Source organism: Onychomys torridus, chromosome 14 (assembly GCF_903995425.1).
Source record: "Onychomys torridus chromosome 14, mOncTor1.1, whole genome shotgun sequence".
Taxonomy (NCBI): domain Eukaryota; kingdom Metazoa; phylum Chordata; class Mammalia; order Rodentia; family Cricetidae; genus Onychomys; species Onychomys torridus.
Window position 1 is genome coordinate 71263540 of NC_050456.1, and position 18154 is coordinate 71281693.

At 47.1% G+C, this 18154-nt stretch overlaps 1 protein-coding gene and 1 long non-coding RNA gene across 2 annotated transcripts; one reads left to right on the forward strand and one right to left on the reverse strand.

Annotated features, from left to right (window-relative positions):
• Positions 1 to 769: 769 nt before the first annotated feature.
• LOC118595821 lies at positions 770 to 6861 on the reverse strand. The gene is made up of 3 exons (XR_004946563.1): positions 6764 to 6861; positions 2667 to 2857; positions 770 to 902 (listed from the first exon to the last, which is right to left on the reverse strand). It is a non-coding gene; the product is annotated as an uncharacterized LOC118595821 (long non-coding RNA).
• On the forward strand, positions 6061 to 13855 carry LOC118595820 (serine protease inhibitor A3N-like). Its single transcript, XM_036206634.1, has 5 exons — positions 6061 to 6162; positions 8032 to 8685; positions 10454 to 10727; positions 11574 to 11724; positions 12630 to 13855. The coding sequence occupies exons 2-5, from the start codon at positions 8049 to 8051 to the stop codon at positions 12828 to 12830; spliced, it is 1263 nt and encodes a 420-aa protein (XP_036062527.1). The 5' UTR covers positions 6061 to 6162; positions 8032 to 8048; the 3' UTR covers positions 12831 to 13855.
• Positions 13856 to 18154: the final 4299 nt, after the last annotated feature.

Sequence of the window (18154 nt, forward strand, 5' to 3'; positions counted from 1 at the left end):
TCTTGTGCTTGCTGTACAAGCTCCCTACCACAGAGCTAACCTCCAGCCCTCTCATGACTTTTGATGGGAAATCTCTCTGGGCCTATTCAAAGGGCTTCTCAGAAATAACTTCTGAAATAGGATCAAGAGACATAAGGAGAGAGGGAAAAGAGAAGAAGCAGAAGAGGAAAAAGGAGGAGGGAAAATCAGGAGAGAAGAGAAGGAAGTGAGGGGAGATGGGAGGAGAGAGGACAGGTGGGGCTGGGGATGGACCTTGGAAAGAACTGCCAGAGCTGAGGCTGTACACACATGTAATACCAGCACTAGAAAGGCTGAGACAGGGAGACCAGGGAGACCAGGAGTGTGAGGACAGCCTGGGTATGTTAGTTGTTATCCTTATTGAAGGGTTTCAATACCCAACAGAAGCAACCTGAATGTAGAAGGATTAGTTTCAACACTTGAGTGCTGTGGATATTGCTCTGTATGTTATTAATGTATTGCTCTGATTTGGTTGATAAATATAATGTTGAATGGCCAGTAGCCAGGCCAGAAGTATAGTATAGGTAGAGTAAGCAGAGTAGAGAATTCTGGGAAGAGGAAGGCTGAGTCAGAAGACACTGCCAGCCTCAGCCATGAGAAGCAAGATGTAAAGATACCAGTAAGCCATGAGCCAAGTGGCAAGGTATAGATTTATAGAAATTGGTTAATTTAAGATGTAAGATCTAGCTAGCAAGAATCCTGAGCCATTAGGCTATACTGTTTTAATTAATATAAGCCTCTTTGTGTTTATTTGAGTCTGAGTGGCTGTTGGCTCCAGACGGGACTGGAGAAAACTCCAGATACACTTGAGTTCTTGACAGGACAGGCAGGATGGCAAGCCGAGTTTCAGTATAAGGCTCCAGAGGGGGATCAGCTGGTCCCATCTAAAGAATCAGGAAATAGAAAACTTGGTCAGATTTCAACCAGTTAAATCCCTCTAACTCACCACATTAGTCAAAAGTTATCCACAGGACTGCCAAAGCAGTGTCATCAATAGGAGGACAAGAATTCAAACCATGAGCCTCTGGGGATCATTTCATATTCAAACTATAACCCTTCACTACATAGCAAGGTTTTATTTCCTAAAGCAAAACTGAACAACTGGTGGGTAGGAGCAAAAGGTGAACCTGACATTTCATAACTCAAGCCTGTGTCTCCCTCATGTTTGCTGCTCACATTCTACCCATAAGATGAAAGTGTTAACTGACACTCTCACAGAGAAAGCCACCACCTCAATGAAGAGTTTACATGGCTTATTGATGAAAACCTCATGATTGTGCAGAGTGGAACATTGCTATATAGATCTAAATTATCATGGGTTATGACTTAGTCCCCAGAAATACCCATTCATCATTGAATATATGAAGTGAATGGGCCATTAAATTTCAGCTGTTAGGGTTCTCTAGAGGAACAAAAGTCATACAATGATTCTATATAAAGAAAGTGGATTGATTGGAATGACTTAAAAGGTGTAGTCCAATTGGTCCAAAAATGGCTGTCTGCCAATAGAAGGTCCATGAATGCAATAGTTCAGTCCACAGGCCTAAATGTCTCACCTGGTCTTCAGTATATGCTGGAACCTGAAGAAGCAGGTCCTAATGCCAGATAAGGAATGGACTTGTCAGGAAGAATGTGAGTAAGCAGGCAAAGAAAGCAAGCTTCCTTCTTCCATGTCCTTTATATGGGCTGCCAGCAGAAGGTGTGTTCTTGATTACAGGTAGATCTTCCTACCTCAAAAGAAATGTGGCTCTCTCTATTTAAAATTATGATTTAAGGAACATTTCTTGACAGGTACAGCCTGATGCTTGAGTTTTACTTAATTCCAGATGGAGTCAAGTTGACAGTCAATAGTAGCCGTCACAAGTTCACGCCTTGTCAACTTAACACATATCATGTCTCCTTAATTCATGCTTAACTTCAGACTGAAAGTAACAATCAGATCTTAGCTACGTCTTACATAGGTTAACAATCCTATGTACAATTGCAAATACAGGTCAAAATCATATCTAACAGGTCAAAATCATAACTAACATGATATAACTATCCTTCATCTGACCACAAATACATTATTAATTTTATAACAGGTAGTAGTGTTCCTTAAGAGTCATTCTTTTAGTGTGTCTACAAGAATATTATATCCTCTGATATTCTCTGAATTGATGTTACATTGCATGATAAAGAAACTGAGGAAAAGAAATACTAATATCTCTACAAAAACATTCTTAACCAAAAAATGACAGAAACACTTATGTCTATTATAATCCTAGTCTCTGGAACTGGTCACCGAGCCTCAGCTTGTATTTATACCTATGTTCCTCTTCTACACATTCTTCCACACTCAGCAAGCACCTCACCAGGTCTTTGCTCTTTCCTGGAGAAGTGACCCATGCCTTCTTGCCCTTTGTCACCCTGGCTGGATTAGGTTCTTATAGTTTCTTATGACTTTAATCTCAGGACACAATAACACAAAGATACTCCCTAAAGGATCACCTGACCTCTAGACATAATCTACCTTCCTTCCACTATGGAGAAGCAAACTAATTCTACTTGGGAATCTGTACCAACCACTCCACCTAACAGATTCATTCCATTATTAGAATGTTGGATAAAAGGCATCAGAAACCCAAATAGCCAAGGGAAAGTCTGACCTTTCAGTTCAGTGGAATGTTTGTTGTGTTCCTTGGCAGAAGCAATCCAACCTCTAGAAGCACGACTTCTAGGCCAGCAGCATTTAGGTCATGGGAATAGGAGTCACAAACCTTCACTTAGATGACTAGGGGTGATAGTGAGTAGAGCCACTTAATTTTCACCTCTTACCTTCTGGACCTGTGGGTCGTACCTATGGGAGAAAACATACCATATATTTGCCAATGATTTGCAGCATGTATCACTTTCAGGAGAATGCTACCACAGCCCTCTGGACTGTTGCCACATAATTGGCACTGTAACTGTCTTCATTAGGCCATCCCATTTTGCTATCAGGCAAGCTGCTTCAGGATGGTGGGGAACAGAGTAAGATCAATGAATTTGTAATTCTTGGACTCTGAAGTGAATTCCTTGATCATAAGCAATACTGTGTGGATTGACATCATGGTTATTAAGAAATTCTGTAAGTCCACGGATGATGGTTTTGACAGAAGCAGTCCACACAAGAAAGGAAAATCCATAACCAAAATAAGTACCTACTTGGGTGTCTTAGTGTTCTATTAATGTGAAGAGGCACCATGACCACAGTAACTCTCATAGGAAAACACTTAATTGGACCTTGGCTTACAGATCAGAGGTTCAATCTCTTATCAGCATGTCAGGAAAGCATGGCAGCATTCAGACAGACATTGTACTGGAGAGGAGCTGAGAGTTCTATGCTGTGGAATGCTCTGTATGCTGTGAATATGTGTTGCTCTGATTGGTTGATAAATAAAACACTAATTGGCCAGTAGCCAGGCAGGAAGTATAGGCAGAACAAGCAGACAAGGAGAATTCTGTGTAGAGGAAGGCTGAGTCAGGAGATGCTAGCCTGCCACCCAGGGAGCAGCATGTAATGGCACACAGGTAAAGCCACAGAAAACATGGCAACATATATGTTAACAGAAATGGGTTAGTCAGTAGTGAGTCTGAGCTAATGGCAGAGCAGTTTTAATTAATATAAGCCTCTGTGTGTTCATTTGGGTCTGAGTGGATACAGGACCGCAAGGCCACAGGAGCCAGGAGGGCACAGAAAAACATTCAGCTACAGTTCTAGATCTTGATCTGCAGGCAACAGGAAGTGAACTGAGACACACTTCCTCCAGCAATGGCACACATACTTCAATAAGGCCATACCTCTTCATAGTGCCACTCCCTGTAGGCCAAGCATTCACACACGAGCCCATTGGGCCAGCATTCAGTGAGGAAAAGCCATTTTTCTATTCAAGAAAAAAGTGGTCCAATGTGGTCAACCTGCCACCAGGTCATTGCTAGTTATCCAGGAAAATGGTGCCATATCTGCCATATCTAGGGCTCAGTGTTGGTATATGTGGCAAATGTAGCCAGGTCAGCCTTGCAGACTGGTGGTCCATGTAGTCATACCTATGTATAGCTCTCATCTCTATTACCATGACCAGTTTGTTCATAGGCCCCACGCTGGCTGGTCTTATGTCAACTTGGCACACAAACAGTTAAATTAAAGAATGAAACCTTAATTTAGCATATGCTTCCATAAGATCTGTCTCTAAGGATTTTTTCTTAATTTTTTCTTAATTAGTTATTGATGAAAGAGGGCCCAGCCCACTGTGGCTGGTTGCATTCCTGGCCTGGTGGTTCTATAAGAAAGCAAACTAAGCAAGCCAGGGGAGCAAGTCATCCCTCCAGAACCTCTGATTCAGCTCTTGGCTCCATGTTCTTTCCCTTTTGAGTTTCTCTCCTAACTTTCTTCAATAACAAACAGCAATATAGAGGTAAAAGCCAAATATACCTTTTTCTTCCCAACTTGCTTTTTGGTCATAGTGTTTTGTCACAGCCACAGAACACCCTATGTATGACAAGAGAGTACCAGTGTAGTGGGGTATTGCTGTGGCAGATCTACTATATTTTGGGAAGGATCATATAAGGACTTTGGGACTTTAGGATAGAAAAGCCATTGAGTGTTGGGAGCTCAGTGGGATGCTCGGTGGGAGCTTGGAAGACAAGAATGTGGAGAGCTGTGCAGAGAATAGAGGTCAGGCTTCTGAAGTTTCAGAGGGAAGTTTAAAGACTTGATAAGCGTCCATGTGGAGAAAAATGGCAGAAAACATTTTATATGACAGCGAGGTAGGGATCTTTGAGCTGATTCAGCCTGTCTGGATTGAAGAGGCTCTGAGTGTCCTTGCCTGGGGTAGCTGACATTTGTGGGAAGATTAGGGTAGCTTTTGGCAAACAGAAATGCACCATGGGTGAACTGCTTATCTGAAACACAGAGACCTGCTTTTAGGCTTCTGTTTATTTGGCCGAAATCCTTCTTGTTAAGATCAGTGCCTCCATTTCAAGGACAGCAGCTTTAGACCCAACCCTGCCTGTGGAGTCTCTAACCACATTGTTGACACAAACACCACAGCTCTTCCTAAAGGGAATAACAGACACTTTAAAGAGCCATTTTGAGTGACAATGAGCTGAGAACATAGATTTAAGTACCCAAATTCCATGTTCCAATATGGAAACAGTTTCATGAAAACTTGATAGTTTAACCAAAGTCACAAATCAAGGCAAGATGAAAATGCAGGGTTGGGAACCTCAGGGAGGCAGGTGCATCATCAAGATGGGGGAGCTTCTCCACAGGCTCAAGATGTTACCTGCTGGCATTCTTAGCTTTTGGATTGAAGCTGGTTGTCTGCTAAGTTAATAGACTCTATAGTCACAAGGTTTAGTTCTGACACTGAGGGAGGAAACTTGGCTGTTCCAGAGAGCAGCACTTATACCATGAGAAGTTCATTAACCTCTGATCTGGAGTATTCCCATCTCTCTACAGGACTGAAATTCAGATCAGCCAGCCAGGCTCTGCAGACACCAGTTCCTTTAGGAGTTTTCCTTCACTGCCAGATAAGGCAGCTTCCCTTCAGAAGTCTGAGAGCCAAAGGGGGAGAGTGAGTCTCTGTTGAGAATATGCCCGTTGCTGCCAGACAGGACAGTTGGTTACACAGATGCAGGTGGGGATCTGTCAGGATCGAGGCATGTGTTTAATAATGTGTGAGTTTCCCTAAAGAAACCAGAGATCATGCACATAGAGTTGCTGTGTTCTTTTGGAAGAGATTAGAAAGTGCAGGATAAATGTTAGTTGCAGCTCTATCTGGTGACAAGTAGGGCAGGGATTATGCACACTCTGTTTGCTTCTGGCATGCCCAGAATATCTAGCAGTCTTTTTTAGAACATTTTGGGCAATTTCCCGTCAGAATGTTCTGCTAGCAGAAGCCTATAAATCCACATTACCAGAAATCATTCTGTCTGCCCACTTCCGATCTGAGCACAGAGAACAGCTTGTCCACGCTAGCATTTCCTAAGAAGAGGGAGGAGTCCCCAGTGGAGATAAATAAGCATTAGTGTGCTAGGGAGAACAACACACCAGGCAAGCAGCAACCCAGATCATCAGAACTCAGCTGTCATAGACACTGGCAGCGGGCATCAGCTCTTCAGGTAATACCCAGGATTCCTACCCTCTGGGGACAGAGTTAGAACCTTCCTAGGACTGTGAGGTACCTGAAGTCTTGGTTTGAAGGAGGGATGATGAATTGTTCCTGGGACACTAGACTGGAATCAGGGGATATTTCTGGGGTGCATATGAATCTCCTTTCCAATCTGGGTTTTCATGTGTATAAAGAGGTGGATGCCACGGGCTATGCTCCTAGAGAGTTAATGGAGCCTGTTCCTTCTGACCCTCCACAGGGAAGAAGTATTGAGACCTTGTGTAGCCAATGAGCTGCTAGGGGGAGACAGGAGGGCTCCAAGGTCCCTCTGGAGGAGGTGGCAGCCCTGCCATGCTTACAGCTGACAAGAGTTGATTAGGGGTCAGGGACCCACTTCCCTCATAGATCCGTGGCTGAGCAGATCTGCTTCACCCTCAACTAGGGGAGCAAAATAGGCAATAGCTCAGCCACTGAGCCAGGTCTCCTGATGCACACACCTTGCAGCCCCTTTCCTCTGGAAACTATCCTGGCACAAAATATTGCTCAGTGCTTTTCCAGAGAAATAGTTGCATCAGTCTGAAAGAAAATACAGCATAAAGCAGCCAACTCACCGAGATCCCTGGCCCCTCTGCAAGCATGTCACAAGCCTGGGAACATGTGGCTCAACTCCAGCACCTCCCTCCCCTTCTCCCTCCATTCTCCTTCTATTTTCTTCTGTTCTTCTTTCCCCTCTGTCTTCCCCTTGGCTCCTCCTCCTTTCTCTATCCCTCCCTCCTCCCATCTCCCTGCTCCTGCTCTTCCATTTTCTCACTCCTTCTTGATCTCTCCAACCCCCTGCTGTCCCCTCCCTCCTCTCCCTTTCCCTCCCACTCATTTACCATCCACTTTCACCTTTGGACACCTGAACAAATATTCAAAGCTGGTTGTGGGTGCCTGTGTTTACCATGATCACAAACCCTCAACTGTAGTCCTTTAGGATGCTTGTGCTCCAGAGGTGGATGGAAGAGATAGCCCTCTAGACATTCTCTACAACTAACCTCCGTTGGCCCCATAATAAGCCAGACACTTAACAATAATGAAACCTGGGTCACTCGCCAAGCTTCCCAGAGAGGTTTGCCCATTTGCTTGCTACCACACAGCCATCCCAAGAGCCAAAACAAAATCTGGTCCAGGTGTCAGAGATTGACACCACTCACCTTTCTTCCCACTAGAAGGCCTCCCAAGCCTGAGGTGAAAATCATCATGTGGTGCCCTGGCAGGACTGAAAGCACCTTGCCCTGTTTGTTTTTACATGACCTGTTCTGGGGGTGCCATGGCCCTGGCATGACACCAGATGTCTCTTGTGCTGCCTCTCAATTATTCCTCCCCAGGACCAGCTTCATGCACCAGATTAAGTCAAGAGCCTTGAGATTTCCCAGACTTGTCATCAAGAAGCAAATTTAGGGACAGTGCTAGCAACTACTCCAAGGACCCTAAGTTCTGTCTCCAGGGTGTGTGTAGGGGTGTGGGGGTGAGTACAAACGAAGAGTGTTCCCAGCCTTCTAATGAATCCTTCTGCAGGAGAGAATGAGAGGAGACAACCTGATCAGACAGGGCTCATCCCATCCCTCCACTCCTCTTCTGGCTTCTCTGTGGACCTGGTGTGTCCATTCCCCTCTCTGGGTCTTGGTTCTCTGTGAGGAGAACTGGCTACTGCAACGCCCTCCTGTGTTGATAACAGGAGCACATACTGTGGGACTGCCATCTGAGTGACCAGAGCACCTCCTGTGCATGGTCACAGAGGCAGCAAAGGACAGCAGAGCAGAGACACAGTGCAGCCCTGTGGAAGGTCAAGGACACCACCTGGCCCTTCATGACTCAAAGAATCTTTACTTTTCAGCCTGCAGAGAAGAGAAGATGGCCCTCCTTGTAGCTCTGGGGCTCTTGATGGCCGGGTTCTGCCCCACTGTCCTCTGCGAACCAGATGGCACATTGGGAAGGGACACCGAAGTCCAGGAAGACCCAAACAATGGGACACGTGGGGACAGTCTGACACTGGCCTCCATCCACAATGACTTTGCCTTCAGCCTCTACAAGGAGCTGGTGTCGAAGAATCCACATAAAAATGTCGTCTTCTCCCCACTCAGCATCTCAGCTGCCTTGGCCGTCTTGTCCTTGGGAGCAAGCAGCAATACCCTGGAAGAGATTCTAGAAGGTCTCAAGTTCAATCTCACAGAGACCCCTGAGGCAGACATCCACCAGGGCTTTGGGCATCTCCTCCACATGCTCAGCCAGCCAGGGGACCAGGTGAAGATCAGCATAGGCAGCATGATGTTTGTTGAAAAGCGCCTGCAGATCCTGGCAGAGTTCAAGGAGAAGGCAAGGGCACTGTACCAGGCTGAGGCCTCCACAGCTGATTTCCAGCATCCTCATGAGGCCAAAAAGATTATCAATGACTATGTAAGGAATCAGACCCAGGGGAAGATTGAAGAACTGATCTCAGACCTAGATGAGAGTACAGTAATGGTGCTGGTGAATTACATCTACTTTAAAGGTGAGGCTGTTCACTGTTTTGGGAGTAGAGAGAAAAAATGGTAACTGGGAAGGAACCCTGTATCCTTATGCTGACCACTGGAAAGGTGGTGCTCACAACCCCGGCTTCCTTTCTATGCACAGGCCCTATTTCTCCCCTAGGACTTTTTGGTTATAGTCATGGTTCCTGGCACCTACGGCACACAACCCCTGTGCTCTCGGTCTAAGACAGCTCCTTCTGGCTGTGACTTAAACTTATAAACTAGCAGAATGCATAGGTTGTGTGTATGGTCCTACCTGAGTTGGGAGAAGCCAGGGCTGCTCCCTACAGAGACCAGGTCCCTTAGTCTGCTCAGTCCAACATTTCTAATCTGCTCCTGTAGAAGGTGTCCATCCCTACTGGAGAACCTCTGCCTCCAGGAGACTCCAGGTGGACTGAGGACCCCTTGATCTAAGGAGTCTGCCTAACCATCTTATGGGGAAAGTAGCATGCCCCATAACTACTGAAGAGCCCTGTGGGCAATTCCTATTCAGGACCTCTCCCTTGAGCCATTTTGGTAATGAGCTGGACCTGGACTTGGAAAAGCAGGGATGCAGGAGCAGACACTAATGAGAGGGAGGTGTCAGCCATGCAGTGTTCTGTGTTTAGGGTATGGCTGCCTCACGGGATTTTGCTTCTGTAAAATTACTAGCCCAAACATCCTGAAGGTTAGAATTCCAAAGACACACACTCCAGGGCCAGTGAGTCTGATGAGAGTTGGGTGCAAGAGAGTTGGGAGACTCAGCCTAAGATGTAATCGGTAAAGGTAGTGGGGGGACTTCCAGAGCCCACACCCACAACACCCTGCCTGACAGAGACCAGCGAGTTAGGAGACAGCCCAGAACTTGGTGCCTGACAGAAGTCATGATGAAATCAGATCTGGGTTGAATTAAGGATTGTCCAGGGCAGAGGGAGGGCAGGGTCTGAGACCATGGGCAAAATCTCAAGGTTGCCATGGACAGAAAAAGAGTCCAGGAGGACAGAGGACAGGAGAACAGAAGGACAGGATGACAGGAGGACAGAGGACAGGATGGCTGCAGAGCTGCTGTGGGCTGGGAATGGTGGAAGCAGAGTGATGGCCTGAAGGATGGCTGGGCATGGCTCTCTAGCCTCAGGACCCAAGCTCCATTGCTGCTTGGCTGTGAGGTGGGGATGCATGTTGAGGCTGCTAGATTCCAAGCCCAAGAAACTGTTTCAGTACCAAGTTCTGTAGGGATCCAGGATAAGTCTGAATGGGATATCTGTGATTTGTAGAGGTGGCCATAGCCCATTTGTGAGCTGAGGACTTCTTACTCACTTTAGTCCACAATCTATGGGATCATGGAATGCTCAGTGTGGGAGAATTCAGTCTCTCTTGTCTTGTTTCCCCTAAAACCTGTCCCACAAGACATTGCCTTCTAGACATGGCTCCTCCTGAGCAAGAAGGGATCCTCAATACTCCCCAGGCTCCAGTCTTCCCACTTTGAATCTCATCTGTCTGTTACACATCTCATGCCCAGAAACCTAACAGTTGCTCAGGAGCTCAAGTAGCCAGGCTTTGGTTTCAGGTTCCCCTTTCCAAACTGAGCTTGGAGTCTCTTCTCATCTACAAGGGTTTTTTTTCCCCCAATCCAGACTATGCAACCTAAAGGACACTCTGTGTTGTTGAAGTTGGATTGATGGCTGTCACAACACAGGAGATGGACAGAAATGGGACAGAGGTGGGGTCTCTCCTGTGCTGTTACATTCTGATGTCCTGCACCACATTTAGGGAAATGGAAGACATCATTTGATCCTCGTGACACATTCGAGTCTGAGTTCCATCTGGACAAGAAGAGGACTGTGAGGGTGCCCATGATGAACATTGAGGACCTGACCACACCCTACTTCCGGGATGAGGAGCTGTCCTGCACTGTAGTGGAGCTGAAGTACACAGGCAATGCCAGCGCCCTGTTCATCCTCCCTGATGAGGGCAGGATGCAGCAGGTGGAAGCCAGCTTGCAACCAGAGACCCTGAGGAAGTGGAAGGACTCTCTGAGGCCCAGGTGAGAGTCCACAGGAACCAGAGGTAGCCTGGCTCCCCATCCTGTTGTCCACCATGGCCCTGTGTCCACGTCCCTCAAAGTCTCACTAGCATCCAATGTAATGATTAGAGAGACAACAGGGACAGGCAGAGTGGTGGTGAATTTCCCTCTGCTGAGGATTCCTCTGTGTCTAACAGTCTGTAATTACAGGGAATCTTGAATGGGTTTTGAAGGCAGAGGGGAGTGAGGTTGAGTGAGCTCTGAGAATTAACTCTGCCTTGTGTAGCCATCTCATCCCCTAATTCATTCACCATTCATGGAATGATGACTTGAATACCTACTATGTGCCGTTTTCTGACTTAGACCCTGAGAGTTTATCAGAGACTCAGCACAAAATTTCTTACTCTTGAGGGCTCCTCTTGGAATGAGGAAGAGAGAGTGGGGAGATAGAAATGCAACTAATTATTATTTGATTAGTTAAAAGATGACAAGGGATGAGATTGAGAAGGGGTTCAAGGATAAGGAACGCTGGAGTCAGATGCAGTGTGAAATTTAATATAGTAGGATCATTAGGAGATGTCTGAGGGTCTACAGGTCAAGGGAAGGGCTCCATTTTGTGGATCTTGGAGGAAAGTATTCTTGGCAGAGGAACAGGAAGTACCAAGCCCCATTGCCTGGCCCCTGTAAACACTCTCAGGCACTGATGGGTAATTAATGCATTAGGAAGAGGAAAATCAAATGCTCTAGGCATGGATGGAAAGAGGGCTGCTCTCCAGTGAGAGGGCTGTCTCTGGTTACCCAGCTTTAAGATACATTAATGGAGCAACAGGGTCCATTGACATTTATATTTCTCTTTTCCATTCTCAGGAAGATTGATGAGCTCTACATGCCCAAGTTCTCCATCTCCACTGACTACAGCCTGGAGAACATCCTTCCACAGCTGGGCATCAGGAAAGTCTTCTCCTCACAGGCTGATCTGTCTGGGATCACAGGGGCCAAGGACCTGAAAGTCTCTCAGGTAAGCCAAGACACTCTGGGTAGTTCGCCTTGGTGCGGGAATGTCGGTTGTGAAAGTCAAGTGGTGTGGGAAATGGAAAATGTGTGAGAAAGCCTGCAATTCTGAGATTTTCATCCTGGGAGAGCTGGATTACAGCCTAGATACTTCTGCTGTATACCATGCAGCCAGTCCCTTGTCTACACCCTGAACATAATCTCTCCTAGGAGCCCAGTGCTTAGTGTTAGACCAGCATAGGCACCAACTTCTGTTATAGTGCAGATGCCAACCACAATCTGCTGCAGGGCAAATGCACTTCCAGCCTCAGCTTTTTCACTGCAGAGCTGGCCAGTACTTCTTGATGAGCACACAGAACAGTAGCAGTAGAGGAAATATCAAGGAATGATTGGCAGTTGAGATGAAAAGATTAAGAATAGGTGAGAAGATGCCTTAGGAACCCCACACTATCTTCCCAGTTGCAGAATCTGGCATTTCTGGTGTTCAGTCCAGTGCCCACTCTGAGGCCTGGGCTCAGCTCTATACCAGCAGGGCATGGCAGTCTGGAAATGAGAAGCCATGCCTTGTGCATTTCTGATGTATGTCCCAAGGAGGCTTGAGCAGGAGGGATGCTGTAGCTACACTGGCTTTCAGCACCCTGGCTTTTTCCCTCTGGGTCTCCTGAAAAGTTGCCTGTGGAGTAAGGACAGGAGTTTCCTACTCCCATCCTCCAGTTTGAGGATGGGTTTGAGGGCAACACAGATTCTCAGAGACTTATGAGACCCAAGGCACGCCTCATCTCACACCCTGAACAGAAACACCAGGGGTGGAGCTCAGTGTAGGAACAAACAACTTCACCAGCAGATGAGGCCAGCAGTGGATCTCCTCTCCTGTCCTCCCTGACTTCAATGAGTGATGTCTTTCTCCTACAGGTGGTCCACAAGGCTGTGCTGGATGTGGCTGAGACAGGCACAGAAGCAGCTGCCGCCACAGGAGTCAAATTCGTCTTCTTGTCTGCAAAATTGAACCCATTTACTTTGAGTTTTGACAGGTCATTCCTGATGATTATCTTTGACACAAATACTCAGACTCCACTCTTTTTGGCCAAGATCACAAACCCCAAGAAAGGCTAGAACTTCCCAAGTGGTGAGCCTTCTTCCTGGGAGCCAGGAATTGAGCCTGTATGTGGATCTCTATGTGCATTTTGGCTTCCATGCTCTGGTTGGCTGTGGCTTGCCTGGACTGGACAGTGACAGTGACTAGCTGTATGACTCAAACATGCACAGGGGACCTGATCAGTCAGTGTCAGGCTTCCAGTCCTCCTGGCAGCACTGGTTCATGATCCTGAACCTGATTCTGTCTTGGTTGCCCTCCCTTCTGCCATTCCTATGTCTGCCTCTACCCAAAAGCCTGGGCCCTGGCGGATAGCCTCAGTCCCTAGCTAGGCTCTGGTGATGTCTGCCTTCAGCTTCCACAGGCTTGATGGGACAATGCAAACTTATAGATCAATCATGTGAACCTCAGCCCCAGCACTGAGAAGGGCACCTGCAGCCTGGAGTCTTCTTCCAACATGTGGGCCCACTGTGTGCCCAGTTCCTGCCTCTTCCTGTGTCCCTTGCAGGGGCTCCTGACCCTGCCCACATCTGGCACAGTGTTGGAACACTCTTTCCTATAGCTCATGGAGTCCATTGGATAGACCAGCTCCTTTCCCCCAGTACACCTACTTAGGATACAGGAGCCTTTTTCTAGGTTCCCCGCTGACCAACCTCACACAACAGATGGCTGCCTCCACCTTCCTCACCCAAAATGCAGGGCTTGAGCAAAGGAACAATAAACGTATAAATGCACAAAAAGTGTCCAGGCCATGTTCACTCAGCTCCTATTGGCAGGGATGTGGCTTCTAGTGACCACAGGGTAGTAGAGATTGTCACTCACAGTCTGTGACTCCTGTGTTGGACCTCTAACTTACATGCTTATTGCACCTAAAGGGCTTGTGGTCAAGGCCTAGGATCAAGCCCAAATGTCCCCTTGTTAAAGTCAAATTTGTACCAAACTAGAAGTTATATGAACACCCTTATACCCATCAGCAGATTCGTTCATTTTCAACACATGGTATACATGTGTGCACACATATATGTTCATATATACACACCCATCTGTATACACACGCACACACACGCACACACACACACATACACACACACACACACACACACACACACACACACACACACACACACACACATAACACACATACACACACACACAATTTCTTTTCCCCTCTGGAATGTTTTGAAGTGAATTCTATGCCTTCTTGTTTTCTAAGAATTTTTCCTCTCCCCCACCATATAGACTCATGTGACATAAAAGCAGACATTCTGAATTGTTCAGCATGGTGGCATTTAGTTCTGTGAGTTCCCAATGCTGTGCAGCTCTTGGATATGAATGAGCTGGAGCGGGTTAGGTTTCCAAGCACTGGCCTTTCCTCAAACAACAAAAATCCCTCTAAGTGTTTGCCAGGAGAGCAAAGCCAAAAGGCACACCAAGGACAACAATAAAATGTCATTAATTATGTCAGAATCCTCATGAGATGGGTTTGCCTTTCTGGGGAGGGCATTGGAACTTGAACTCAGAGCATAACAAATACTCAGAAAACTCTCTCACACTGAGTCACCCCAGCCCTTTTATTACATTTCTGCTTTGACACAGTGCCTCACTAGGTTGCCCTGATTAAACTCACTATCATATAGTTCCTCCTTGGCCCCAAAGAAGGAGCAGATGAAATGACATGAAAACATGCTTCTTTGTCTCCTCACTGTGGGAGGGCAAAGCCAGTGAACTGGCAAGGAGAGTCCACAGCTGGAAAAGTCCTCCTCAGCAGGCCTGGGGAAGGCACAGAGGAGCACTGCTCTCCACTCCCAAAGACTCTGGGTGGAACCTGCTCCCCCCCCCCCCCCCCCCGCGCGCCTTGGCCCCCTACTTCACTAAAGTTCCAGTGAACAAAGACACAGCAGCTGGGCCTTCCCTCTGCCCGGCCTGGCCTTTCCCATCATTGGAGTTCAGAAAACCTCCCCTCGGGTCTCACATTTCCTTCCTGTCCGGGCCTAGAATAGTTTTTATTCACCAACACGACTTTCCAGTTGGTCTAGCTTCAAACTATTTCAGTCCCTTCTGAATGGGTTCCAGAGTCCCTGATGAGTCACCCCCATTGCCCCTCTCCATAGCTCCCGACAATCGTTACACTTCACATACATATTAATTCCCATGTTCTGCATATTGCATGCTCTGTGATGGAGTCACATCACACAGACCCTACTGTGTCTGGCTTCCACTAAGCTCATGGTGGGCTCGCACACACTGCAACAGGAAATGGCATCTCCTTCCCTTGTTTAGCATACTAACACTGTTTGGCTAGAGCAGGCTGCTCATCCGTTCATTGGTTGGTAGGCCCTTGAGTTGTAAGCCCTTAGCTGATGATGAAGAACCGTCATGGGGACTGGCTGCAGCACTTGTCAAGTCCTTAGTTCCTGTTCCTCTGAGGACATACCTACAGGGGAAGAGCTGCATCATGGGACTGTCAACCTTTCCAAAGACCTCACCCCTTGCTACATTCCTACTGGCTGTGTAAGAAGGCTTTGAATTCTACCTACTCTTGAAGACACTAATTACCTTCCTTTTACATTTTTAATGAATTCATCAGCTCACATTTATGTATTTGGTGATTTGTGTGTGTGTGTGTGATGTGGGGGATAAAACCCATGGCTTCTTGCATGATAGGTACCTTTAGGAAGGTATAGTGCTCCTGACCAGTGGGTGTGAGTGGTGACTTTGTCATCCAACTGTTTGAGTTCTTTAGAATTCTAGGTACTGATGCCTGAGGTGCAAACATTTCCTCCCATCTGGTGTGTTGTTTCCTCAGTCTCACAGTACTGGGACCCAGAACTTTGCATATTCAAGGCAAGGCGGCATTCTACCACCAAATTCCACCCCAGCTCTTACTTTCTTTCTCTTTTGTGGTGGTTTGAATAAGAATGGCCCCAGAGGTTCATGTATTTAAATGCTTAGGGAGTAGCAGCATTTGAAAGGATTAGGAAGTGTGACCTTATTAGAGCAACTTTGTCACTGAGGGTGGGCTTTGAGCTTTGGAAAGCTCAAACTAGGCCCAGTGGCTCTCTCTTCCTGCTGTGCAAAACCTGATGTGGAACTCTCAGCTCCTTCTCCAGCACCATGTCTGCCTGCATGCTACCATGCTTCCCACCATGCTGACAATGGACTAAACCTCTGAGACTGTTAAGCCAGGCCCAATTAAATGTTTTCCTTTATGAGAGTTGCTGTGGTCATGGTGGCTCTTCACAACAGCAGAACCTTGACTAAGATATTCTTGAACAGTTATTTAATGTGTGTCTATGTGTTTATGAATGTGTATGTGTGTATCCATGTGCATACCCATAGGGAGGTCAAAGGTCAACCTCAGCTGTCATTCATTTTCAGGTGCCATCCATTTAGTTTTCAGAATGGGGTTTCTTCATAGGCCTGGAAGTCACCAAATTGCCTAGCTAGAGTGGCTGGCCAGGGACTCTCAGGGATCCACCTGCTCCTACCTCTCCAGAGTTGGGATCATAAGTTCATGTTACTTTGGGCTTTTTTGTTTCTATTTCAGGGAATATATCTCAAGTCCTCATGCATGTGAGACCAGCACTTTACCCACCTGGCCTTGTCCCCAGGCCCCAGCCTCTTGATAGTGTCTTGAGATGCACAAAGCTTGACTTGCCTCAGGCCAAAAGCAGAGAATCCAGCAGACCCCAGCCCGAAGTCTCTGAAACTGTGATCAAACCAAACCTTTACTTCCCTCAGTGGGCTATCTCAAATGCACTGTCCCGGTGACAAAAGGCTAGCTCACCCAACCTTCTCAAAGTGTCAATCCATGGTCATCCTCTCAGAAGGCTCTGGAGTCTGGCTGTGATGGTCTTAGGGGCAGAAAGCTCAGTGAGGATCAGGCAGTTCCCAGTGGTTACCCCCTTTGGGAGCCACACATCTGGATTTTTCCTCATCCATAAAAGGAATTAATGATGGTGTGTAGGATTGTCGGGAGCTATGGAGAGGGGCAATGGGGGTGACTCATCAGGGACTCTGGAATCCATTCAGAAGGGACTGAAATAGTTTGAAGCTAGACCAACTGGAAAGTCGTGTTGGTGAATAAAAACTATTCTAGGCCCGGGCAGGAAGGAAATGTGAGACCCGAGGGGAGGTTTTCTGAACTCCAATGATGGGAAAGGCCAGGCCGGGCAGAGGGAAGGCCCAGCTGCTGTGTCTTTGTTCACTGGAACTTTAGTGAAGTAGGGGGCCAAGGCGCGCGCGGGGGGGGGGGGGGGGGGGAGCAGGTTCCACCCAGAGTCTTTGGGAGTGGAGAGCAGTGCTCCTCTGTGCCTTCCCCAGGCCTGCTGAGGAGGACTTTTCCAGCTGTGGACTCTCCTTGCCAGTTCACTGGCTTTGCCCTCCCACAGTGAGGAGACAAAGAAGCATGTTTTCATGTCATTTCATCTGCTCCTTCTTTGGGGCCAAGGAGGAACTATATGATAGTGAGTTTAATCAGGGCAACCTAGTGAGGCACTGTGTCAAAGCAGAAATGTAATAAAAGGGCTGGGGTGACTCAGTGTGAGAGAGTTTTCTGAGTATTTGTTATGCTCTGAGTTCAAGTTCCAATGCCCTCCCCAGAAAGGCAAACCCATCTCATGAGGATTCTGACATAATTAATGATATTTTATTGTTGTCCTTGGTGTGCCTTTTGGCTTTGCTCTCCTGGTAAACACTTAGAGGGATTTTTGTTGTTTGAGGAAAGGCCAGTGCTTGGAAACCTAACCCGCTCCAGCTCATTCATATCCAAGAGCTGCACAGCATTGGGAACTCACAGAACTAAATGCTACCATGCTGAACAATTCAGAATGTCTGCTTTTATGTCACATGAGTCTATATGGTGGGGGAGAGGAAAAATTCTTAGAAAACAAGAAGGCATAGAATTCACTTCAAAACATTCCAGAGGGGAAAAGAAGTGTGTGTGTGTGTGTGTGTGTGTGTGTGTGTGTGTGTGTGTGTGTGTGTGTGTGATGTGATGTGTTGAAATGGAGGAATCTGCTGATGGGTGTAAGGGTGTTCATGTTCCTTCGAGTTCTGTGCAAGTCTGATTTCAACAGGGGACCATTTGGGCTTGCTCCTAGGCCTCGAACATGAGCCCTTCAAGGTGCAGTAAGCAGAAGCAAAGGAAGGAGTAGATACAGGACTCTCACAGCAAACCCCATGTTTCCAAGAGAAAGTACTGAGACTGCTGGGACTCGGCAGAACTGTGTGGGTACTGCTTGCAGGAAGAGCAGGAAGAGCAGGGCACAAATAAAACCATAGCAAGAGGGCTGGGGAAGGACACCTGGCTCATAGACTTCTCCCCACACTTAGTCAGCCAGTC